Genomic DNA, 25,783 nt, shown 5'->3' with positions numbered 1-25,783 from the left:
GGTACACACTAGACACTTCCAGAGTCTGGCTGCCAGATTTACCAAACAGAAATATGGCATTCCCAGTTAAATGTGAATTTCAGGTAAACAATGAATAGTTTTTGAATATATATACATGTGTCCGAATATCTTCTCTTTCAACTCTATTCTAGGAGACAAGTTGGGGATGGTTTTCATTTCCCTTTTTGAGCTCTATTTTCCAAAATTTCTAAACTGCACACTTATTAACTTCTATTTCTGATATATAAAAATCAAATATAATGCTGAAGAAGAACCTCAGTGGGCCTGGCTTGGAGAGAAATGTATCAAGAAGTCAGCTACGAACAATCTGCCACACTGTGCATAGGATTGCCATGACAGCACCCTCTTCCCAGCCACTGTATTCAGGTAAAAATCAACTTCTCCTCTCTGAGCAGGGGGTACAAACAATGATTTTCTGAGGTTATTTTTACTTTATTGCTTGCCTGCCTGTTGCTGTTGTTACTGCAACCATTTACTATTGCATATACTGTGCCCGATGTAGTGTATATATGCTATTTGATTCTATGTTCACAAGCCTATGATGTAAATATTATTTCCATTTTATAGATAGGGGCTAAAAGATATTAGGCAACTTGCCTAAGGCCATATGCAGGGACTCACGTCCGAGTTGGTCAAATATCAATGGCCATGTTCTTAACCACCATGTTATATATATCTCCTTCAATGCCAAAAACATAGTAACAATTTGTAGAATTATGGATCTTAGGGGTTTTAATAGTTCCTGTGTTTATTAAAACAACTCATTTCTTCTAAAGGTAAATATAATCTTGGATAACCTATTTTCATTTGACTTGCAGTCAAATTCTTATTCCAGAAGGACTATAATTTTTATTTCCAGCCTGCAATTTCCTTAACTTACAGCTTACATTAGTTGGCCAGGGCAGTAATCCTATCCCCACATTGAGGGTTACATTCCTGAAAAATAACCTGGCTGATGCAACTGGGATTTCATTTAAAATAAGGAGTGGAGGAATTTTTAAAATTACATTAAATAAAAGTTTGAGAAAGTATGGATGGTATGGGGTAGAAAAAAATTCTTTGCCACTAAAAATGTTTTCTGCAGGATTATCAATCATTCAACTGTCTCAAGAAATAGTGTTTCAGTGTTACAAACTGCTAACTATAATTCTCCTATAATTTTTGTATTATGTAGATTATACATAATTTTGAAGTTGCCTTTCATTGGTCTAAAAAATAATATACTTTAACATTTTGTTTCTGAATGGATGAGACAGTCACATATTTCAAAGTCCAAAAAATACAAGACTGTAGAGTGAAAAACTCCCCTGGCTGTTGCCACCCATATGCCTTCCCAAGAGGTAATCAAAGGTGTGAATTTCTTATAGATACTTCCAGAAATGTTTTTGCATAAACACTTGCAAAATGTTTGATACAGATATCATCTCTTATTTCCCCATTGTTTTTACACAGATGGTAGCATACTTACACTTAGTCTGCATATTACTTTCTAAAAAATTGAATAGATCTTGGAGACTGCCTCATTCTTGTATATAAAGAAATTTATTCTTATTTAGGATTTCATAGTATTGCATTCTATGAAAGCACTATAATGTTATTGAACTAGGCTTGTCTGGATTGTTTCCAATTTTTCCTGTTACACAAAATGGTTCAATAAATAAATTTTGTACATACATCATTTCATTTACATGTGAGTTTATCTGTATGTGAAGTTCCCAAAAACTATAACTGGAAAAACTGTCCTACATGGAGCTGGTACAAATTCATACTCTCACAGTAGTAAATGGTAGGGCTTCTTTCCTCATAAAGTGTTAGCAATCCTTTTTTTTTAAAGATTTTATTTATTTATTCACGAGAGACACACACAGAGAGGCAGAGACACAGGCAGAGGGAGAAGCAGGCTCTATGCAGGAAACCTGACATGGGACTCAATCCCAGGTCTCTAGCTAGGATCATGCCCTGGGCTGCAGGAGGCACTAAACCATTGAGCCACCCAGGCTGCCCAACAAACTTTTTAATGTTGATCAACCTGACAGGTGAAAATAGTATTTCACTCATTTTGGCAGAAAAACTTACTCTAGTGTTGGGAATTCACAATGATGCCACAGACACTGCCCTTTCGTCTGAATTCTGTGAATCTCCACCTGGCCTACCCTGGGGTGGAACCTGGATGGTACTGTCGCCCTTGTCTAACCTTCTTCCCTACATCCCTGGCAATGGTCGTTTTCTGTGAAAACAGCAGTGAACAGGTTCGGTTTTGCACTGGCCCTGAGGAAATGGATCAGGAGTTGTGTGGGCAAGAGGGAAGGATGAGAGCCGTTGGAGAACTGAGAATGAATTTTTTTTCTTTTTAACATTTTTTTATATTAGTAATAAATGTAGTGGAAACAAACAAAAAAAAAAGCATTTCAGTGTAGTTTTAATGGTCATTTCCTATATTTTAAGTGATTTTAATATGAGCTTTCATATTTAAGAACAATTATATTTCCTTTTATGAAAATAAGTTTATTCATATCCTTTGTCCATTTTTCTACTTTGGACCTCGCTGATTTGCAGGAAAATTTGCTCTTTGCTGTGAGCTGTAAACATTCTCCATGTTTTTTGCTTTTGCTTACGGTGTTTTTGCCATGCAGAATTTTTTTAGGTTCATGTGAATGTAACTCATCTTTTATAACTTTTGTCATACTGAAATGGTCTCACCATTTCTGACATAAAGAATAAATTTCCCATGCTTTCTCTCAGCATACTTACAGTTTCATCTCCTACATTTGCTTTGAAGCCATCAAAAACGTATTCCGATATAAGGTATGAAGTTTAGATTCAACCATATTCTATTCCAGATGGTACTGTTTTTTCAGCTTACTATTCCCTGCATTTTATTCTCTTGTTTAATGTGTGTAATTTTTGGAAAAATTATCTTTTCATAAATTACTAGCTAGTTAACGACATTTTTCTGAATCTGCTTTTTGCTACATCATATTAAAAGGGCAAAGCATAAATAGATCTTTCTATTCACTTTTTTGAGTAACAATCATCCAGTCTATGGGAAAGGAAGCAAATAACTGTTTCTCTGGTTAAGGAGAAGGGATGGAATAATCACATGTATTCAAATAGACTCCATATTTTAAATTTTTGCTATATAAATTTTAAAAATATTTTAAAATTGAGTTACCATAAAAATCTTGATGACCAAACTATAGCTAGCAGAACTGCTGCTATATATAAGATAAGCTGCTGCAAACTATATGATAAACTTATCTAATATAGTTTATAAATACTGTATGTAGTTCATAATCTAGCCAAAATACCATTTTGTGATTTAACTTGCACTATTTGAATTTTAAAAATTCTAAAACATGATATCAAACCTATAGAAAGATAATCAATTCATGGAAAACCAAGAGCACAAATTCAAGACATTGGATGATTTCTGTGAAAATGTGACATCTATTCCAATGTTCTACACATCCTAAAACAGCAAAAATTCTAGAAGTGGAATAATAGTAAGAAGGTTAAAGTCCCTGAAATATACTTGATACAAATAAGACAAAGCAGATTAAAATTTTGAAATAATTAAAACAAGATACAGTCTAGAGGAGTTACCCCAAAGTATGATCTAAGCCTCTTACTTTCCGTCTCTCAGGTCCACCAAATGCAATATGTCTTGCTTCTTCCACAGTCTCACAGACAAGGCCATTTCCACACACAAACTGAATTACTTTCTTCAGCTGAGGAAACTGAGTCTTTATGACATCAATCACCATTTTACAGCCTTTAATTTCCCTTAATCTTTCATTGATTGGCTTGATCTAAAAGGTTAAAAAATATTTGATATATTAGATACTCTAAAATAAAAACCAAATAGTACATCCCCAAAAAGCATACATAATAGTAAAAAAAAACCTACAGAATGTACTTATATATAGTAAAATTTTGACCAGAATCTGATGAATTATATCCCAACAGTGGCTCATGTAACATTTAAAGAAAACACACTTCAGCAAAAACCAGAAGACATAATTTCCAGATTCAACTCTGCCACTGACCAGCTGGGACAAAGCCATGCATGAGAAGTGTTCCATACTCTCAAAATCAGAAAATCTAGTGGGAAAAAATACCTATTTACATATGTGTCAAAAGAATAGCGTGTCATGGAACTCAGAGAATCATGTTAGGCTTAAATGACCAGGAAAGCCTTCAGACCCTCTTTGACATGACTTTTAATTTTTAAGCTGGGTTTGTAAATAGATGTTTTTAAAAAGATGTTTGCAATGATTACTGAAGAACAGCAGGCATGACCTCATTTTTATAAGAAACCAATGAGAACTAACGACAAGCAGGGCTGACAGTCAAATGCAGGGCAGTGCATGTCTGCTCTAACCACTGCTCACGTCGCCTGCAGTTCAGAGTCTTGAAAGCTGGACCAAGTGGAGCATTTTCTTTAGTAGGCAATAAAAAACCAGTAAAGGACATCACTTGTGATAATGGCAAAATTCCTGCTGCAGGAATTTACTCTGGATACTCTAAGGCCTCTCCATGCATATCTTAAGGTCCCAAATTTTGTCTGCTCCACCAAGGGGTGATTGCATAATTAACAGTCGAAACCCAGGGTTGGCATTTCATGGACAGGCGATATGTTTTAACTGTTCTATAGTTTGCTATAGAACAAAATAAATTGCTGGTAGGTTGGTGTACCACTAGAGTAATGTCCTCTAGGTCATCAAGGTAGAATTACAGCAAAATTAAATTAGGAAGAAATATTAAATCAAGAATTTTTATTCCTGAGGAACCTGGGTGGCTCAGTCAGTTAAGCATCTACCTCTGACTTAGGTCATGATCCTGGGGTCCTGGGATGGAGCCCTGTTCAACAGGGAACTTGCTTCTTCCTCTCCTCTGCCCCTCACCACTGCCAGAGCTCACTCTCTCTCACTCTGCTCTCTCAAATAAATTAAAAGAAAAAAAGACTAAAAAAAAAAGGAATTCTTATTCTTTGCCTACTAATACGTTAACACCTGCTGATTGAGTGACTAACAGGCATCCAAGCTATGACTTTTTTTCAATTACTACCATAGTTTTAGGTAATAAAGACATACTTTAAAAGACAAGATTTTATCACTATTAAGCACTAATAAGCATTACAGATTTCTTACATCAAGGTAATCTAGAGCAAGGAATGTCTCTGGTTCAGCTCTTTCTTCCTTCAGAAATCGAATACAATCTTTTGCTACCTTTTCAGAGGTTACAACAATGGCAACCATGTACCGGCCAAAGAGTTTAGTAACAGCCAGCTGGTATTTTTTATGAATAGGATGACAGAGGTCAAGTAGTCTTCCAAACTTAGCAGGTTTCAAAAGAGGAGAAAAACAAACACGTTACTAAGGAACATATAATTCACTGTTTCTTAATATAACAAAGAATAGACCAAAAATGAATTTTATAAAATTATGAACATATTTGAACAGAATCTCATTCAAATGGACATAGGTTTCATCATGAAGTATCAATTTGGGTGTCACACTTCACCTAAGAGAAGAGTAGTGAGGAGGGACTGCCTTACCAAGGTATTAAAATATAAGGCTATGGTAATTAAATAGCATTCATCCACTATCTTAGTTATTAAATAAGAATCAATGAAGTACCTACTACATGCAGGTACTCAGCTAGACATTGTGTGAACATTATAGATAAAAAACAGACACTCTGACTTCACAAAGCTTTTAGTCTAGTAGGGAAGAAAGATACAAATAATCAATAATTACAAGCATGTACAAAATAGAGCAATAATACACACTATGATAAAGCAGAGAGTGCTCTGAGAGTGTGTAACAGGGACCAGGCTGACCTGAGAAGTTAGGGGAATCTTCCTATGAAGAAGTGTTACCTGAAGTCTCAAGAATGGCCAAGAAGTAGATGCAACATCAACACCTTTGCTACAAAATGTCAGAACGTCAACCGTCCTGTATCAATGTTCCCTAGAATACTTGAAGATTCAATTTTACATCTTTCTACCTTTTTTGCATGATAATTTCTACTTCAGGGAATACCAATTTTTTATGATAGCCCATCATTGTAATTAACATTTATTATTCTGCTCTTTGTTTTTTCCTTCTCCATTCACCTGTAATTAACTCAAATCTTACTTCTAGGTCAGTAATTTGATTTTCACCTATGTAACCCATTCCTTGCTACTTGCAATTTCTTATTAGTTCAGTAATATTGCTTGTTCTTGATTTGTTTTCACAGTTCTGTTTTACTTTTTATCTTGTATTAGTTCATATGTGAATCTGGTTTTAGGAATTCAAGCTCTTATTAAATTGCCCATAGCACAAATTACTTAGGGGGGGATTTTGTTCTGTAACCTTCTTCCAGACTAGGCTCTTTGACTTCTAAATGCTTCTAATTAATTAATTAATTAATTAATTAACTTATTAAATGCTTTTTAAAATCACCCTTTCTTTTTATAGTCATATGAACCTATAGCTGCCATATTGAATCCTTTCCCCTTGTTATGTTTAAGGTGGGGAACTCTATTCCAACTTTGAAGTTGCTGAGGTGGATAACTGTTTTGATTGCCTCACCTAGACTGAGACAGTTATCTCCTCTGAGCAACAGGTGACAGACTAAGTATTTTCTGTTCTAGCTTCTCAGTATTTTCTGATCTATTTCCTATTATCTAAGGGCATGGAGGACAGCAAGTGAGACCTGAGTTGAGGCTGTGTGTTATCTTTTGTCTGAACACCTGAGTTTTACCCTTTGAGTTTTTAATTAATATCCCTTACCAAGTTTCTTCTATGGGGGAGTGGGAGAGAAATCCCATTTTTGGGAGAGGGCTTTGAATTGGCCTTCCCTTCCATCTAAGAAGATCAGAGGTTCATGCTCCCTGATCCACCAGTTTTTTAACCAAAAGGTAGCAAATACATATGTGTTTATTTCTTGCTAGGTTAAGGGATACTAGGTGAGAACTCTCAGGAAGTAATCGATTTGTTAGTTTTCCTTCTGCAGAGTTAAGAACAAGGAATGTTATCGTTTAATCTTTTTTTTTTAAATTACGGACTGTCACCATTTTCTGAAGTTCTGGCATTAGATATAATAGCCTCTTTTATTTTTTGATTGTTAAATTCATTTTTTAAATGAGTTTTGCTATTTTCTTTGGTACTGGGGGAAGGATTCTGTGACCGAGCCTTCCTCTTTCATCACGATCTAGAAGAGCGGTTTCAGAACAGTTCAAGTGGTTAACAGTATCAAAAGCTGGAGGTAGGCCCTCATAAAGTAAGGACTACACAGTGTACACTGGAGCTAGTGACAAGAAAGTCAGATGCCATGACCCTAATGCCAGAGGAAATAATTCTGTGAAGTTGATACCCTAATAGGTTAGATATTGCTATATTTGAGCTAATGAAATACATTAGCAAAGTGGATACACAGACTTACAGAATAAAAGTTCATTGTTTCAAAAGCATGCCAATGATGTCTACTGAAAATATATTTTTTTAAAATTCAAACTACGAAGAACATGTGGTTTGAGGCTATTCACCCGGGGTGGGGTGGCCAGACTATTTGATGGCACCCATGTCCTTTGGTGATACTGGTCGTAATTTGGACTTTCTGGGTAATATGTTCATGTCAACGATTCTCTCCCATAATTACTTATCTATAGACACTATTGTATTGGAATTAAAAAAATTTTTGTTGTAATTATTTACTATTGTTTTAAATATAAATTATCAAACACAAAAATAAAAGATTTCTGAAATAATTCTACTTCCTAATGACGGTAACATTTTTAATCCCAAATAAGAAAGATTAGCCTTTTTGTTTAAGTTAACTATTCATTTCTTATTACCACAGAATCTGGGTAAAGCCTTTTAAGGTGCTCCAGAACCTCTGCTCTCTTTTGCTGACGAGTTCCCTCATGGCTATCAATTCCGGCATTCTGCAATTCGCTTCTAATAAGATTCAATTCTTCATTAACTTCAGACATTCTTGATTTTGTGTTTTCAATTTCACCCACTAGGGTTTCCTCTTGCTGTTTTTTCTCTTTCAAGCAATCCCTACATAATAACAACAATAAATTACATAGCAAAAAGAAAAAACAAAATTTAATTACAAGATATAATACTCTGTGGTCTGGCATCGCAGGGGAATGGAATAGTGCTTATCAATTTTAAATGATGAAAAATACAATAAAATGAGCCTAGCACTAGACATGGACAAAGAGATTTTGATCATTCTTTGTTGATTCAGAAGATACATACTTCTGAATACTGAGAAGGTAAGGATAGACTGTTATAACCAGAGTAGTCATTGTGGCTTAGTAATAAGTAAACACCAATGAAAAATAGAAGTCCCAGTGGCAGGATACTTAGGTCACATTAGCTTTCGTGACCTAACTTTTATTATAAAATATCAATACCAAAATTTCATCATTTAAAAGTTTATATTTTCAAAACTTAAATACTGTATTTACTTATGTGATTATAATTTTTAATTATCTATGATGAAATGGAAAAAACTGGAGGACTGAGAACATTAGGATACAATCACTGGAAGCCTTCATTTCATGAATATCCCACAAATATACCAGGATCCCTGAGATATAAGAAAGCCACAAGAACTCCTCCTATACCCACATGCATGTTTTTGTATACTCCTCCAACTTCTCTATTCGTTTTTTATGATCTTCTATCTGTTCTTTTATTTGTTTTAGATTTTCCTAAAATAGGAAAAAAAGAAACTTAAAATCAGTACTAGCAACTCCAAACAAATACAATTGACTATTTTTTCACTATATCCCTAGAAATTACTATAGAATTGTAAGGTGTGCTAAATTTGAACTATGTCAAATATAACTTTATGAAAACACTCTAAGAACAAGGTTTAACTCTGAAAAGGCATAAGGGATAGAGCTTTATGCTTACAAGCTTAAGGTTCAAATTCTGGCTTAGCCATTTACTAGGTCTCTGTGGTAACTTCCAGCTCTAAGAGCTGGTTTTCAAAGGTCTCACATATTTCATGTGTCCCTCAAACCAATTCATTCAATATTTACTCCCTAGCTACCATGTACTAGGAAATAGAGATATGATAATGAACAGAAGGGGTGCGTAAGTGGCTCAGTCAGTTGAGCATCTGACCCATGATTTCAGCTCAGGTCATGATCTTGTGGGTCCTGGGATTGAGCCCCTTTTGGAGTCAGCAGGAATTTGGTTGTGACTCTCTCTCTCCCTCTTCCTCTGCCCCTGCCCCCACTCATGTGCATGCTCTCTCTCAAATAAATGAACAAATCTTAAAAAAAAAAAAAAAAGAACAGCACAGAGTCTCTGTTCTCAAGGGCAGAGGGCTGGTGGGAGGAGGCAGACAAATGCACAGCAATTCCAGGACAGTGACTTGGTGTTACAATTACATAGAAAGCTGGAAGGCAACAATGGGTTTTGGGACTAAGCCTTTACAGAAGCCTTGCTCCATTCATTTTATCACTAACTAAGTACAAGTGTTGTGCTAACCTTCAACTGGTTTCACCTCTAACCTTTCCCCTATTCACCCTGTGCACCACAGCAAGATTAACCTTCCTTATTCCATTACTAAGTGATCTAAAACCAGGAGTGTACCAAAGTAAAAAAATATAATATTTTTTTAGTGTATAACACTGGGAAAGAGAATAAATGCCAATTTTCATGTGAAAAAGGACAAATACATTCTATAGAGATAACTATGTCATTTTATTCATTTGTAATACAAATTCACTGAATGAACACTTACTGTACCAGAGTTATAACAATAACCAACACATGGTTCCTTTTCTCTAGGACTCACACATTTCAAAATGAAAGTACCCATACTGAAATTCTATTATCTCACTTATCTTTCATTCAAAGAAGTCCTTCTACAAAATGTCATCTCTGCTACTCATGATTATCAAATAGTTCACCTTTCTACTTATTAGTATTTTCATCTGCAAACTCACAACATGCAAACTCACTGAGAGGCAGTACAGTGTAGGGTTGAAAAAGTTTACTCTGGAGACAGTGTTTAGAACCAAATCCCAGCTCCTCCACTTACTAGTTCAGTCAAGTTAACCATCTTGTGCCTTGATTCCTTCATCTGCAAAATTCATCAGTTCAACAAATATTTATTATCTGCTCTAGATAAGGAACTATTCCAGGCACTTGGGATGTATCAGTCAACAAAACAGACATCCCTGCTTTTGTGAAGTTCACATTCTAGAGGAGGAAGGTAGACAAATATAATATGCAAATTAAATCATGTACTAGGGGATCCTTGGGTGGCTCAGCAGTTTGGCACCTGCCTTTGGCCCAGGGCATGATCCTGGAGTCCCAGGATCGAGTCCCACATCAGGCTCCCTGGCATGGAGCCTGCTTCTCCCTCTTCCTGTGTCTTTGCCTCTCTCTCTCTGTGTGTGTGTCTCTAATGAATAAATAAGTAAAATACTTAAAAATAAATAAATAAATAATGTACTAGGACAAATGTTATGGGAGAAACAGAGCAGGGTGAGGGGAACAGAAGTGCAGTGGGGACTGTAATTTTAAACAGGGCCATCAGGGTAGGCCTCACTGAGAGGGGGGCATTGAGCAAAGACTTGCAGGAAGTGAGGGAGTCAAAAATGAAGAAATGTAGGGAAAGTAAGTTCCAAGTAGAGGAATAACCAGTGCAAAGGCCCAAAGGCAGAAATATGTCTGCTGTGTTCCAGAGGCCAGTAAAGGGAATAAGAGGGAAGACAGCAAAACATATTTGAAAGGTAAATTGCCATGGGAGAGGTGAACAAATCAGGCAGGTCTTCGAAGGGCATAGACTTAAACTTTATGTGGGATGGTGAGCCACGGGAGGACTTACAAAAGAGCAAGTTTCATGATCTGACTTAGATATTAAAACCATTTCTCTGGTGCTGTGCTAAGACTGTTGTGGAGAAGAAGAGTGGAAATGGGAAACTAACAGACTACTCCCGGTGGCCTAAATAGACAAACAAACAAAAAGATGGTGACTTGGGCCAGCAGAAGTGGACAGAAGTGATATGATTTTTAGTATACTTTGAAGGTGGAGCCAGCCGAATTTCTTCAGAGTCAAAAATGGTTTCTAAGTTTTCTGGTCTAAGCAACCAGTAAGATTGAATTGTCATCACATAAAATGAGAAAGATCAATATGCGGGAGGCATTTGAGTGTGAAGATCAGAAGTTCAGCTTGGGATTTAAGTTTGAAATGTCTATTTAACATCCAGAATGGAGATGCTGACAAAGCAGCTGGATATAGGAGGTTGTGAGCAAGAAATACAAATTTGGGAGTCATCAGCAGATGATATTTAAAGCTATGAGAATATAGATCACCAAGGCAGAGAATGCAGAAAACAGGAAAAACCAGGATGAGAACATAACAGTACTAATATCTACTTTACAGAGTTGTTTGAGGATTAAGTAAATTGGGTTCAAGGCAGGGCTGTAAACATGGAATATACATGGTCTGCACAAAAAAGCACTACATTATAATATTACTGCTGTTACCTCTGGAGAATGTCAAACCCGTTTCCAGAGACATATTTCATTTTGAAATGTCAATCCTCAGCTTCTTCATCTGTACCCTACAGCAAATACCTATTCTTCAGAATAGTGAAACATGCAGGAGCTAATGAATGCAAAGTGCCTAGCAAAGTAATCAATAAACATTTTTCCTGGGATCCCTGGGTGGCGCAGCGGTTTGGCGCCTGCCTTTGGCCCAGGGCGCGATCCTAGAGACCCAGGATCGAATCCCACGTCAGGCTCCCGGTGCATGGAGCCTGCTTCTCCCTCTGCCTGTGTCTCTGCCTCTCTCTCTCTCTGTGTGTGACTATCATAAATAAATAAAAATTAAAAAAAAAATTAAAAAAAAAACAAAAAACAAAAACATTTTTCCTCTAAATTCCAATCCACTTATAAATCAAATGTATGTATAATTCAGAACCACTTCCCCTTTATGGTTCTTATCAGAAATGGTCCTGTTCTCAGCATGGCCCACTGACTCCATAGAGTATCACGAATTGTTATTACTGTTGAACTGCCACAGTAATAATTTTACAGGCCAATGCTCAGTCTTTGGAAAAGGAGGTCAAGAGGCACAGAGGGAAAGACCAACTACTTCATATATCATCGCACTTCCTTTCACCTTGTTCAACCTCCCCATGTCTATGAGGTAGACACATCTTCCTCATCATACACATGAAGAAATCAAAGCTCAGAGAAGTTAAATAGTTTAGTTATTTCTCAAGATTACACCAGTCAGTGACAGAGCAAGACTGGCAAAGACTGGCAGGAAGCCATGTCTGCCTTACTCAAGGGCAGAATACAATCATGCTGTCTTGCTGGTCACTTCCTGTGTAGAGAGGGCATGAAGCTCCTCCTGGACCTTGTCCTTAATGTTTCCACAGGACTTTGCACTCACCTCTGTTACGACAGTTGTTTGTTTTCTCTCTTTTTCTGTCCTCCTTCTCACCTTACTGGACTAAAATAGATGTAAGAACAAAACCTGTATGGTCTGCCCATACTTATCACTACAAAGATGTGTAGAAGGGATCCCTGGGTGGCGCAGCGGTTTGGCGCCTGCCTTTGGCCCAGGGCGCGATCCTGGAGACCCGGGATCGAATCCCACGTCGGGCTCCCAGTGCATGGAGCCTGCTTCTCCCTCTGCCTATGTCTCTGCCTCTCTCTCTCTCTCTCTCTCTCTCTCTCTCTGTGTGACTATCATAAATAAATAAAAAATTAAAAAAAATGTGTTGAAAATATTAACACGAATGAAGGCACTGTATACTTCCACCTTAGACCACAATGAAAGAGTACCTGGATGATTCTAAGCAACAAAACAGGGAGTTCAGCACTTTTTAAATTGATTGTTATGTTTAGTGTAAACCCATTTATATATCGAAAAGTTGATATGAAAAGAGAATATACTTTCATTGAAAATAATTCCCAGTCATGACCGCACAAACCAAGGTACCTGAACTTCTCCATGCCTCCGCCTTTCAAATGCCAGTCTCTCTTTGTCCGCCTTCTGTTCCCAGTGCAGCTTTTCCAGCTGTTGGGTCATTATAGCCACTTTCTTTCTTACTTGTTCCTTAAGTCCTTTGTAACGATCCAGCTGTAGAAGGAGCATCTAAATATTACTAACTCACAGAAGAAGCGTGAGAGGGAAATTTTAAGATACCATTTACTAGCAGATAATTAATCTTATCAAAAGTTTTACATAAATTAGAGGGATAGTTGGTCATCTTCTCTGGTAAGATAATCTGAACAGAAAATGAAACTCTTCTTATTCAAAACTGCTCAAATAAGTAAGGTATTCAAACCTAGCTTTATAACATTTCTGTAAGAAATTCTTAGAAGAGAAAGGGGATTAATAGTCCAAAAGCAAGAGGATTTCAGATAAAATTGCATATTTATATAGTTATAGTTATTTTAGTATATATATTGTGATGTAAGATTATCATAAAATTAGTGAAAGATAAGCGACAAAAATTCAGTTGAGAGAATTGTGAAAACTCTGATTACAAATTTTTGGATATCTACTACCAATTTATAATTAAATTTTTTACATACCAAATTGGATATTAATTCACCACCACATTTATACTACTTCAAACAATCAACTTCCCTCCTGCCAATTAAGTGGTCATGTTTCTTCAAAGCCATGTATATCTTATTTTTAGTTTTTATAATATTTATAAGGAAAAATGATTACTAAAACATAGGAATATTATTAATTATCTAATTTTTAATACAAAATATTACCATGTAGTCTTGTTGAAGCATTTTATAGGACTTTAATTAATTCATAAGGTTATAATACCATTTAATCTTATAAAGTAAAAATAGCCTAGCCTAAAGATTAAATTTAGATTCTATATATAGGCTATTTTCAACCCCCATAATTTAGATGAGGATTGTTTGAAAATAATCTCTTAAAATATCAGAGGACATTCTTTAAATTGTTTCTAAGAAGATGAAATAATAGAAATGACAATGTTCTCATTCATTGACTTGTTCACCTGACTGGCTTCTAGTTCAATGTCTCGCCCCTTGTGTAAGATTTCTTCCTCAACCTGCTTCTCAAAACTTCTCCATGCACCATCTAAATCAACCAGCTCTGTCTCCAGGGCTTTTATGTCATCTTCCTGTTTAGAACACTGTTTCTCACTGTCCTTTATTGATTTCTTAGCCACGTCTAATTTCTTGAGGTGGTGAGAAGTATTTTCTTTGGCTTTAATGTATTGAGGCCTTTTCTGATTTAAAAGTGCTTCAAGAGATCTAAAAAGAAAATAAAGTTTGCTTTAAAGTAAATTAAATCTATACTATATAAAGGAAGGAAGTTCTTTTGATCAAATCATACATTTAAAAATAAATTCTAGGCAGCTTACTAAATGTAAGTTGGTGTTCTTGATCAGAAACAGGACACTGAGGAAAAATCAGAAAATATAAGTAAAGTATGGTCCTTACTTAATAGAAGTGTCTCAACACTAGTTCATGGATTCTGACAAATGTATCATATTATTAATGTGTAAAGTAGCAGAAATCAAGTGTGGGGAATACAGGAACTCTTACTATCTTTGTAATTTTTCTGTGTATCTAGAAGTATTCCAAAGTAAAAAGTTTTTTTTTTTTAAAAAATCAACTTTCAAAGTGTCATTTATATTTTTACGTTTTCTATCAATGTACATAAAATCCATCTATTTATTAACATCTACTTGTAAAAACTTACTTTAATTCTTTTTCTGTTTGTTGTAGTTGTCTGGTTAGCATTCCATGTTCCTTCTTCTTGGCTTTCACTGTGTTTTCATGACGAGAAAGAGACTCCTTTGTGACACTCAAGTTCCTACTCACATGCTCTAACTCAGTGTTCAGGAAATGAATTTTCTTCTCATTATGATATAGCTGGAAAAGCTGTAATTGTATCTTATTCATTTTCAGTTCTTCAAGCAGACTCTGATAACGTTCTGCCTATAAAGCAGTATAATTCAACAAGAGTTAAAGGTGAGTATATTTAAGGTGACCTTTCATAAACTCAGCAACAGTACCAACAAATGATCTCTAAGGAATGAAATTGTTTTTTATTCATCTATAATTTATTATTCACAAGTTATTAAATTTATGAAATAAATTACTTATGTCATCAAGAAATAGTATTGTCAAAAGTAGCATTATTTGCAGAAAGTTTCTGGATACACTTATATAACAGACTGGTACACCAGTAAATGATTTTGTTTTCATATACTATGTGATAGGAAACCACAGGATATGGTTTCCTAATATGTAAATTGAAGGAAGTTATAGGACTTGTAATATCCTTAGCAACTTTATTTTTTTAAGATTTATTTATTTGAAAAAGAGTGCATGGACACCCAGGTGTGCATGAGCAAGGGAAGGGGCAGAAGGAGAGGAAGAGAGCAGATTCCCTGCTGAGGAGGAGCCTGAGGAGGGGCTCAATCGCTCCACCCTGAGATCATGACCTGAGCTGAAATCAAGAGTCAGATGCTCAACCAACTAAGCCACACAGGCACCTCTCCCTACCAATTTTAGTTTTTTAAAAAAGATTTTATTTATTTATTCATGAGACACACAGAGAGGCAGAGACATAGGCAGAGGGAGAAGCAGGCTCCCCGTAGGGAGCACGATGTGGGACTCTATCCTCAGACCCCGAGATCATGCCCTGAGCTGAAGGCCAGATGCTCAACCACTGAGCCACCCAGGTGCCCCTCTCCCTAGCAACTTTAAATTCAAGAATTCCAGGTAAAATTCCTGCTATAATAAATTTCAATTTTTTTTCTGTTAATAGACAAGAATATTAAAATTCTAAAATAGGGACGCTTGGGTGGCTCAGTGGTTGAGCATCTGCCTTTGGCTCAGGGCATGATCCCGGAGTCCCAGGATCGAGTCCCACATCAGGCTTCCTGAACGGAGCCTACTTCTCTCTGCCTATGGCTTCTGCCTCTCTCTGTGTGTGTCTCTCATGAATAAATAAAATCTTTCTTAAAAATTCTAAAATAGATGTAAAATTGAAGAATTTCCTTAGCATTTGTACTATTTATAAAGGAATAATGGGCTGCCTTGAAGGGAAAGCTCCTAATTAATGATGTATTCCAAGTAACAACTAAACAACCATTTGCCATGACATTCATTGTAAAAAAATAGTTAGGAAATTCAATGACTGTCCTCATAAAGTTTAAAGTTCTGCAATTCTACATTTCTGTAAACTGTTTCAGTATATTATGAATATCATAGTCTTTCACTGACACCACCTCTCTCCACTAACAAAACGAAGGACATATACACACATGTAAAAATAAGAAAAACAGAGAAACATCACAATGAGAAACATATACACCTTTCATTTATTTCTTCAAATATATTAATGATTGTCTACTATGTGCCAGGCTCTTCTTGCTGGTAATGTAATAGAGAAAATGGAAACAGTCCCTGCTCATATCAGCTTATAAGCTAGTTGTTCTAACGGTGGGGAAGGGGGAAGCAGAGAATAAATAAGCAAATAAAATAAACAAGACAATTTCATACAGCAATATATGTTACAAAAGAAACAATAGGGTAATGCAATAGTACCAGGGAGGGGTGCCAAATTAGATTGGGGTTAGATAGCAAATGCCCACCGGAGAAAGTATCTTTTTTTAACAACAACTTGAATAAAGAGAATTGACCATCCAAATGTCAGGCACATGGCTATCTAGGCAGGGGAAACAGGAAAAGCTCTGAGCTAGAAACAAGCAAAGTATGTTCAATAAACAGTAAAGATTAGTGTGGTGGGAGAGTAGAGGAACTAATTTAGAAGTGGGTAAGGGGCCAGATCAGAGGTTGGGATGCAGACTAGAGGGAAGCATTATACTGATAGACATTTTATGCAAGAGAAAGACAGAATCTGATTTGCATTTGACAAAGATCATGGTAAGTGCAGTTATCAACCATAAATAAGGCACTATACCAGGTATTGTGAAGGGTACCAAGAAAATACCACAGAACAACAGTATTTGCAAAGTGTGTCTATGGCCTCCTAGAAGTTCCTGGTACCTTTTAGAGAGCCCCAGAGGTCAAAACTCTTTTCATAATAAGTAAGACTTCATTTGCTTTTTCATTGTGTTGACACCTGTACTGATGGTGGATAAAGCTGCTAGGCCTCAACATAAATAAGCTTTATTATAGAAGGAAATAAGAGAATTCATCTGTCTTCCATTAAGCCATATATTAAAGAGATTATAAATATGTAAGACAATGTCACCTTTCGAATTAGTTTTAGAAAATGCAGTTATTTTTTATAAAATTATGTCATTTATGTTAACATATAACACTTATTATTGGTTTTTTTTTACATTGACTTAAAAGATATTTTTTAAAATTCTCAGTTTTAATTTCAAATATTATAAATATTAATAGATATGACCCACATTAACAGAAACACTTTGGGGAACTTACAAATTTTTAAGAGTTTAAGGGGACAAGACCCAAAAGTTGAAAGGCTCTGTCATATAAGATACAAACCCTTCATGCTTATTTTTAGTCAGGAAAATCAGACATTTTTGTGGTTGAAGTTGTACGGTCTATTTAGGATAAACCAAAAAAAAAAAAAAACAGTGGAAACTACATCAAAAAGTTTATCTTTAATGAATGGTGGGCTTTGTCGTACATTATTTTAAAAATCTTGTTAGTAACCCCAAGCCAATACCTAGAAATGCTAATAGTTTTTGTACCCAATTTATTATTTCTATCTTCATGACCTTACCTCTTCTTTCTCTAATTTTGCATGTTTGCGTTCTGCAGCTACATTTTTTTTCTTATTAAAATTAAACTGTGCATCCTCTTCAGCTTTCTGTAATTTTCTTTTCTTTTCCTCATACTCTCCTATAAGCTCTCCTGAAGTGCTGATTTCCTCAAAAAACTGGGTTCTTTCTTTGGGTTTTTTCATTGAAATAGACTCTACGGTTCCCTTTAAAAAACAGTAAAGCACATCAACATATAAAATATATGGATGCATTTTCAAAATCACAAGCCAAATAAACTAGCACAGCTCCTTACCTGAAACACTAGACAGTTCCGTGCTTTAACTATTATGCCTATCTTTTCCAACTCAGCTATGTAAGCAGAACGACTCACTGGATTATCATCAAAATGAAATTCTGAGCATCCCCCTAAAATAAAAGAATAAAAGCTGTTATTGGAAGTATAACATGTAACAACAACCATTCAAAGTTTAGTAAAATTATTTTTCTGATCAAAGCAGTCAGTTATGCTATAACATATGTGTTATTAATAAATGTGTTTAATCAGTTAACAAATATTGAATGTCCACTCTAAGCCAAGGAGTATTGTATAGCAGTGAACAAAACAGATGAAAGTCTGGATCTCAAGGAGTTTATATGCCACAACAAGGACAGACAAAATGAGATATGTAAGAACAATAAATACCATGTAAGAAAGTGTTAAGTGCTAAGGAGTAAAAAGAACTGGGAAGGGGATATGGAAGTCTCTGTGTATGGGGAACAGGCATTACAATTTTAAATAGGATAGTGTTATGGTCTAGATGTTTCTGAACCCTCTAACTTCATATGTAGAAATCTTAACTCCCAAGAGTGATGGTACTAGGAGGTGGGGTCTTTGGGAAGTGACTAAATCATGACTGTGGTGCCCTTGGGAATGAGATTGGTGGGCTTATAAAAGACACCCACAGAGCTCCCTAGTTCCTTCCACCAATGTGAGAACATAATGAGATGTCTGCAACCCATTAGATAGACCCTCATCTGACCATCCTGGCATCCTGATCCTGAACTTTCCACATCCAGAACAGTGAGAAATAAATTTTTAGTGTTTATAAGCTATTTGTTATAGCACTGCAAGCAAACAAAGGAAGGTGGTTTAGGAACAAGAACAAAGCCGAGGCACTGCACTTCTTCTTTTAAAATATATTACAAAGCCACAGTAATCAAAACAGCATGGCACTGGCATAAAAACAGAGACCAATAGAACAGAACAGAGTGTCCAGAAATGCTGCATGATCTCACCTATATGCAGAATCTAAAATAGTTAAATTCACAGAAGCAGAGAATAGAATGGTGGATGTCAGCAACCAGGGGGAGAAAAAAAAATGGAGAGATGTGGTCTAGGGTTACTAAGTTTCAGTTATGCAAGATGATAAGTTCTGAAGATCTAATGTATAGCAATGTGACTACAGCTAACAATACTTATATACTTCAAATTTGTGATGAGGGTGGATCTTAGGTCTTCTCACCACAAACACACACACACACACACACACACACGCACATGCAAAGAAAACAGTAACCATGTTTGGTGATATATATGTTAAGTAACTTGATTGCGGTGCTTACTTCACAATGCATATTAAAATATAGATGTATACCTTAAATATATGGAATTTTTAAAATTAACTATTTCTTTTTAAGTAAGCTTGAGGCCCAAAGCAGGGCTCAAACCCATGACCCCGAGATCAAGAGTCACATCCTCTTCTGACTGGGCCAGCCAGGAGCCCCTAGATACTTGCAACTGATACCTCAATAAAGATGGGAAAACATAAATTTATGATGATTTATTAGATAAACAGAGTAAGCTAGGGAATCTTTACTGTAACAGAGACTTTTGAATAAAAACCCAAAGGAAGTGAGAAAACTTACTGATAAAGATATCTATGTGGTAATGCGGTGAAAAACTTAAGTTACATACTAAGGTATAAATACACAATAATAAGTATTTCCAGAATTATTGGTGGCTGAATTCAGGGAAAGTTAATAAGACAGTATTTATACATTAAAACATTAAGACAATGTTCTAGGGCACCAGGACAAAATGCCGAAAACAAAACAAAAACATGACTATTTTATGGAGGCTCTGTAAACTCTTAGCGTACAGAAAAGATACACATCACAACTCTCAATCTTGCTTTTTTGGGAAACAGGGGTTTATCATGAAATCTCTGTTTCCTGAATAAATCACAAAATACAAATTAAAATATTTCATTCAAGTTGCTATTTGGTGGTAGAAAAACTTTCTATACAAACCAAAAATATACATATAATCAATTCATCATTTAAAAAACCAGACATACATACAGAACCTCCTTCATTTTAACCCAATAATCAGGTAGAAAAATGCTATTTGACAGCAAGGAAATGTGAACAAATCCATCTGCTTAAACAAGACTCTTAGTGGAGAATCAAACAGGTTCTATTACCTGCCTCTGAGATTTGCCATCTAAGAGGGAAAAAACCCCAAATCTCTAGTTTACTATGCCAGTGGAATAACAAATCATACTCTCCAAAAAAAGAAAAAACAGATGACCTGAATTAACTTATGAAAAATCAAATGACTCATTAGCAATTATCTACCAAAAAAATACCTCGAATAATCCTTGTAAATGTTTTCTCTTCTCCACTTTCCTCCACATACACAATTTTCACACTTGCAGAAGAGGAGACCGGTTTTCCAATATGTGCTCCATGAATGAGTTCTTGAATATTTTTGACTCTTAAATTAGCTGTTTTCTCTCCCATTACAAAACTAAGTGCATCCATTACATTAGATTTTCCTGGGAAAGAAGAGAGAGGAAAAAGTTATTCCTTCTTTTTTTTTTTTTTTTTTTTTTTTTTTATTCCTTCTTAATAATAAAAAACCTTTCCCTGAGCCAAAGAAACCAGGCCATCAGTGTAAGTGAAATATAGGCAATATACATCTCAACAGTACTGTCTTGTCTACATTAAAATGCATGTGACTGAACAATTTTTCATAGACCACTGGTTTCTTCTACAGTAGAAAGCTATGGTAGAGTATTAAGTGCCCAAATTTATAAGATCTAAATAAGGGGATCTAAACCTGAGCTCTCTTTCATTACTAAATATTATACTATGGCAAATTTATAAGATCTAAATAAGGGGATCTAAACCTGAGCTCTCTTTCATTACTAAATATTATACTATGGCAAATCATCTCTGAATTTCAGTCATCCCATTTTATGAATATTAACTATCACATATTTAAAAAAATATATCCAAGATATTCCCAAGGATAGAATAAGGTTACTAGAATATTTATGATTTGTAGGAGTTGGTACAGAAAAGTTATGTAGCAGGCCTGAGCCTGCTCTCCTTTCTTTTTTAAAGATATTTTTTTTATTTTTAAAGATTTTATTTATTTGTGAGAGACACAGAGCGAGAGAGAGGCAGAGACACAGGCAGAGGGAGAAGCAGGCTCCCCATGGGGAACCTGATGTGGGACTCAATCCCAGGACACTGTGATCATGACTTGAGCCAAAGGCAGACGCTTCACCAACTAAACCCCCAGATGCCACACACCTGCTTTCCTTTGAAAGGCCTGCTTACAGGATTAGCAAGCATCTGGGAGCTTGTATTTCTATTTTAGGAGAGTTTCTACCACTCTGATAAGAATGTCTCACTGTGCCTAAATTATTTGTTTAAAACAACATGATTTATGCTGGACACCTGTCTTCTTTCTAGGAGTCTAGAATTTTGTTATGTGCTAGGCAGAGAGTACCTAGGTGGCCAATCCCCAATAAAAACCTTGCACAGTCTTTAATAAGGTTCTCTGATAGACAACATTTCACATGTACTGCCTCAACTTGTTGCTAGAGGAGTTGCCTGTTCTGTGTGACTCCACTGCAGAAGGATTCTTAGAACCCTGTGCAGGTTTCTTCAGTTGGCTCCCTATGCCTTCCCTCTCGCTGAGTTTGCTTTGTTCCTATCACTGTAACACAGAACAGTTCTAAGTACAACTATACCTGAGTCCCGTGAATCCTCTTAGTGAATCACTGAAATCAGAGGTAGCCTGGGGATTTCCAATCCACATGGCAAATTGTTACCCAGTCATGAGCCCATGGATAGCTCCAAGCCAATTTCCAAGGTGCTGTGTCATTTCAGCTACTACCATCTCTATTTCTTTCTTTCTTTTTCACATTTCTTCCCTCATATCCACAAGCTTAAATTTCCAATAGCAGAATGGGTGGAAGGTAATACAAAGAAAAAATACTGTCAGCCACTAAAAATATGGCTTAATTTTAGTTTATGATCTTTCTAAAGAGAACCAGAAGTGGTTAAAATGCTATAAATTTATTTATCTAAATATCAGTGAACTAATGGGTATGAAACATGGCTTTCTGGGTCAACTGATAATCTGCAGATTGAAAGCTATTGTAAGACAGAGCAAATATAGGACAAAGTGAACACTCATTGAACTGAATTAAGTCTGATGACTGTAACAGAACTAAACAGAAACTGGTTTTGGTCAATCCTTATTTAACATCTGCCTAAAATAAACACTTGCTTGCCCAGATCCATTTATTCCATTAATATCTTCTGAACAGCTATCATGTGTGAGGTCATGAGGACATGGTAAAAGAAAAAGACAAAAAGCACCCCTGTCTAATGAAGATTATACTCCATTAAGAGAGACACAACATAAATAAGACAATTATATATTACAGTAAGTGTCATGAAGAAGGAAGATGGGTGATGAAATCGAGGATAACCTGGAGACTCGACTTCAGTTAGAACAGTCAGGAAACATTTATTAAGAGCCAACCTGCTAATTAGTGTCAGCTTAAGACCCATCTGCTGAAAAACATGAATGAATGAACCAAGTCAAGACTGGGGACCTCTGCTGTAAATAATTCAAAACCAACACCAAGAAAATAATAATTCCAGAAGAATTATCTTTTAGGCTATCATCACTTGATGAAGATGGACCAAATACTCAGATGTAAAAATTACACTATCGCTATCCCATCTCAAGAACCTCAATCTTTCCATTCATTTGCTTTCTTACCTAACAGGCTGCTGAGTCCCTCTGCGTTCCAATTCTGTCTACCCATTCCATTTCTTCCTTTCCCAGGCTTCTGCTCATTCAAGCCCTCCCTATACTTCTCAACCTCTGTGCTCTCACCTCCTTAAATCCACGCATTCATTCTGCAGACATTTACTGAACACCAGGCACTCTGCAAAATACTAAAACTACAAACAATAGGTAGGATTCTCTCCCCAGGTGTTTACTGTGGGGATACGATAAATTTTCATTGAATTCCATTTTGTGCCAGAGATTCCATATCCATTATTTTATTCAGTCATTGCAAAACCAACTACCTCTATGAGGTAGGTTTTAATTTGCATTTCATAAATTAAAAAGTAGAGACACAAGGTCAAACAAATCATTTGTTTTGGAGATAAGTATCTGGATCTAAAATCTGTACTCTTCTTACAAAAAGCAGAAAATTATAATCCACTATAACAAGTTCTAAAATAAAAACACACATTCAAGTACTTAAGAGAAGCACAGACTACTGGAGGCTCTGAGTAGACTTTAGCAGATGATTCCAGTAATTAGAAGTTTGGGGAGGGGGATTCTGAAGGTAATAATACTATTTCAGGAAAAGAGAACATAGAGGTAGAGAGGAGTGAGAGAGCATGGTACCACTCCAGTAAGAAATGGCAGATAATTTTATATAGGTGGAGCAGAGTTTACCAGGTTGGAAATGGTAAGAGAAAAATTGAACTTCATGCTGAAGATTACGTGAAGCCACTGGAGGACTTTAGGAAGAGCAGTGACTTTTTCAGATAGGTTTTTATCAATTTCTTGGATAGTGACCCACCAGAAAAATGAGCAAAGGATGTGAAAAGGCAATTTGGAGAAAAAGAAAATGAAAAGGCTATTACACATATGAAAGCATACTTGAGTTCCATCATAATAGGGGAAATGTAAATTACAACTGTATTGACTAGCATATGTCAACTATCCAGACTGGCAAAAATCCAAAATTTGAAAATATATTCTTTTAATGAGGCAGGAGGGAAACAGACCCTCTCATACATTGCTGCTGGGAGTCCAAAATGATAAAACTGCTCTGGAGGGGGAATTTGGAAATAGCTAACCAAATTATAAATCTGTTCATCTTTACTTTTCATTTGAATTTCAGTAGAGTTAACATATCTTAGTTTCAGGTATACAATACAGTGATTCAACACTTCATATATTACTCCATGCTCTGATGGTCAGTGTACTCTTCATCCCATTACCTGTTTCTTCAGTCCCCTATCCCCTCTCCTCTGGTAACCATCTGTTTATTCTCCATAGATAAGAATCTGTTTCTTGGTTTGTCTCCTTTTTTTCTTCATTTATTTGCTTTGTTAAATTTCACATGAGTGAAATCACATGGTATTTATCTTTCTCTGACTTATTTTGCTTAGCATTATACTCTAGCTCCATCCACGTTGTTGTAAATGGCAAGATTTCATTCTTTCTTAGGACTAATACTGCACTGTATATACATACCCTATCTTCTTCAACCATTCACCTATTGATGGACATTTAGGCTGCTTCTATATCTTAGCTATTGTAAATAATGCTGCATGTGTCCTTTTGAATTAGTGTTTTTGCATTCTTTGGGCAAATACCCAGGAATGTGATTACTGGATAATAGACTAGTTTTAACTTTTTGAGGAACCTCCATGCTGTTTTCCATAGTGGCTACACCAGTTTGCATTCCCATCAACAGTGCAAAAGGGTTCCTTTTTTTTTTTTTTTTTTACAAGGGTTCCTTTTTCTCCACATCCTCCCCAACACTGTTATTTCTGTGTTATTTCTTGTGTTCTTGTCCATGGCAACAGGTGTGAGGTGGTATCTCATTGTAGTTTTAATTTACATTCCTTGATGTGGGGCATCTTTTCATGTGTCTGATGGCCATCTGGATGTCGTCTTTGGAGAAATATCTGTTCATGTTGTCTGTCCATTTTTTAATTGGATTATTTGCCTTTGGGGTGTTGGGCTGTATAACTTCTTTATATATTTTGGATACTAACCCTTTATCTAAATCCACTCATCTTTTTTTTATTTAAAGATTTTATTTATTCACTCATGAGAGACACACACACAGAGAGGCAGAGACACAGGCAGAGAAAGGAGAAGCAGGCTCCATGCAAGGAGCGTGATTGTGAGACTCGATCCTGGGACCCCGGGATCATGCCCTCGGCCAAAGACAGACACTCAACCACTGAGCCACCCAGGCATCCCCCATTCATCTTTTGAGCCAGTAATTCACTTCTAGAAATATATCTCCCTGATATACAACTACACAATGGCAAATACGCAATTATCCAATTAATTATAGGTTGTTTCTAACAGAAAAAGAATGGAAACAACTCAAGTGTTTAAAAATTAAAGGAATACCTGGAAATAACTATATAGGGATCCCTGGGTGGCGCAGCGGTTTGGCGCCTGCCTTTGGCCCAGGGCGCGATCCTGGAGACCCGGGATCGAATCCCACATCGGGCTCCCGGTGCATGGAGCCTGCTTCTCCCTCTGCCTGTGTCTCTGCCTCTCTCTCTCTCACTGTGTGCCTATCATAAATAAATAAAAAAAATTTAAAAAAAAAAATAACTATATAACAGCCCACAATGGAGAATTATACAGCAAAAAGTGAATAGAAGATGTAGTAAATGAAAAAAAAACAGTGCATAACAGCATATACAGTAAAAAACAAATTTAGAAGTAAAGAGAACTGGGTGGTTAGAAGCAGCAATACATACATATTTGCTTGCATTTGCAAAAAGGAACACTGAAAGATAATCAAGAAATGAATGGTCACCTATACAAAGTGGAGAGTAGCACACAGAAACTGACTTGGATATCTGTTTGCCTCTCCTGGTCCATTTTCCACCCTGCTTTCTGCCCTGTATCAATAGGCTCTCATATCTTTTGACTTCTGGTTG

The 25,783-nt window shown here is 36.1% G+C and overlaps 1 protein-coding gene across 2 annotated transcripts in view; it reads right to left on the bottom strand.

Moving 5' to 3' along the window:
* Positions 1 to 25,783, bottom strand: part of SMC1B (structural maintenance of chromosomes 1B) — a 72,137-nt gene that overhangs the window by 33,654 nt on the left and 12,700 nt on the right. For both annotated transcript variants that reach the window (XM_041756419.1, XM_041756421.1), the window contains exons 2-11: positions 20,410 to 20,598; positions 18,075 to 18,187; positions 17,782 to 17,985; positions 14,755 to 14,993; positions 14,045 to 14,303; positions 12,997 to 13,137; positions 8,652 to 8,734; positions 7,865 to 8,072; positions 5,172 to 5,357; positions 3,651 to 3,830 (exon numbers count right to left, since the gene is read on the bottom strand). In XM_041756419.1, coding sequence (XP_041612353.1) covers positions 3,651 to 3,830; positions 5,172 to 5,357; positions 7,865 to 8,072; positions 8,652 to 8,734; positions 12,997 to 13,137; positions 14,045 to 14,303; positions 14,755 to 14,993; positions 17,782 to 17,985; positions 18,075 to 18,187; positions 20,410 to 20,598 — 1,802 coding nt within the window. The remainder of the gene's footprint in view (positions 1 to 3,650; positions 3,831 to 5,171; positions 5,358 to 7,864; positions 8,073 to 8,651; positions 8,735 to 12,996; positions 13,138 to 14,044; positions 14,304 to 14,754; positions 14,994 to 17,781; positions 17,986 to 18,074; positions 18,188 to 20,409; positions 20,599 to 25,783) is intronic.

The sequence above is a fragment of the Vulpes lagopus genome, chromosome 5, assembly GCF_018345385.1.
Source record: "Vulpes lagopus strain Blue_001 chromosome 5, ASM1834538v1, whole genome shotgun sequence".
NCBI lineage: Eukaryota > Metazoa > Chordata > Mammalia > Carnivora > Canidae > Vulpes > Vulpes lagopus.
The sequence above is the reverse complement of the archived record's forward strand: the minus strand, read 5'-3'. Positions and strand labels throughout refer to the sequence as shown.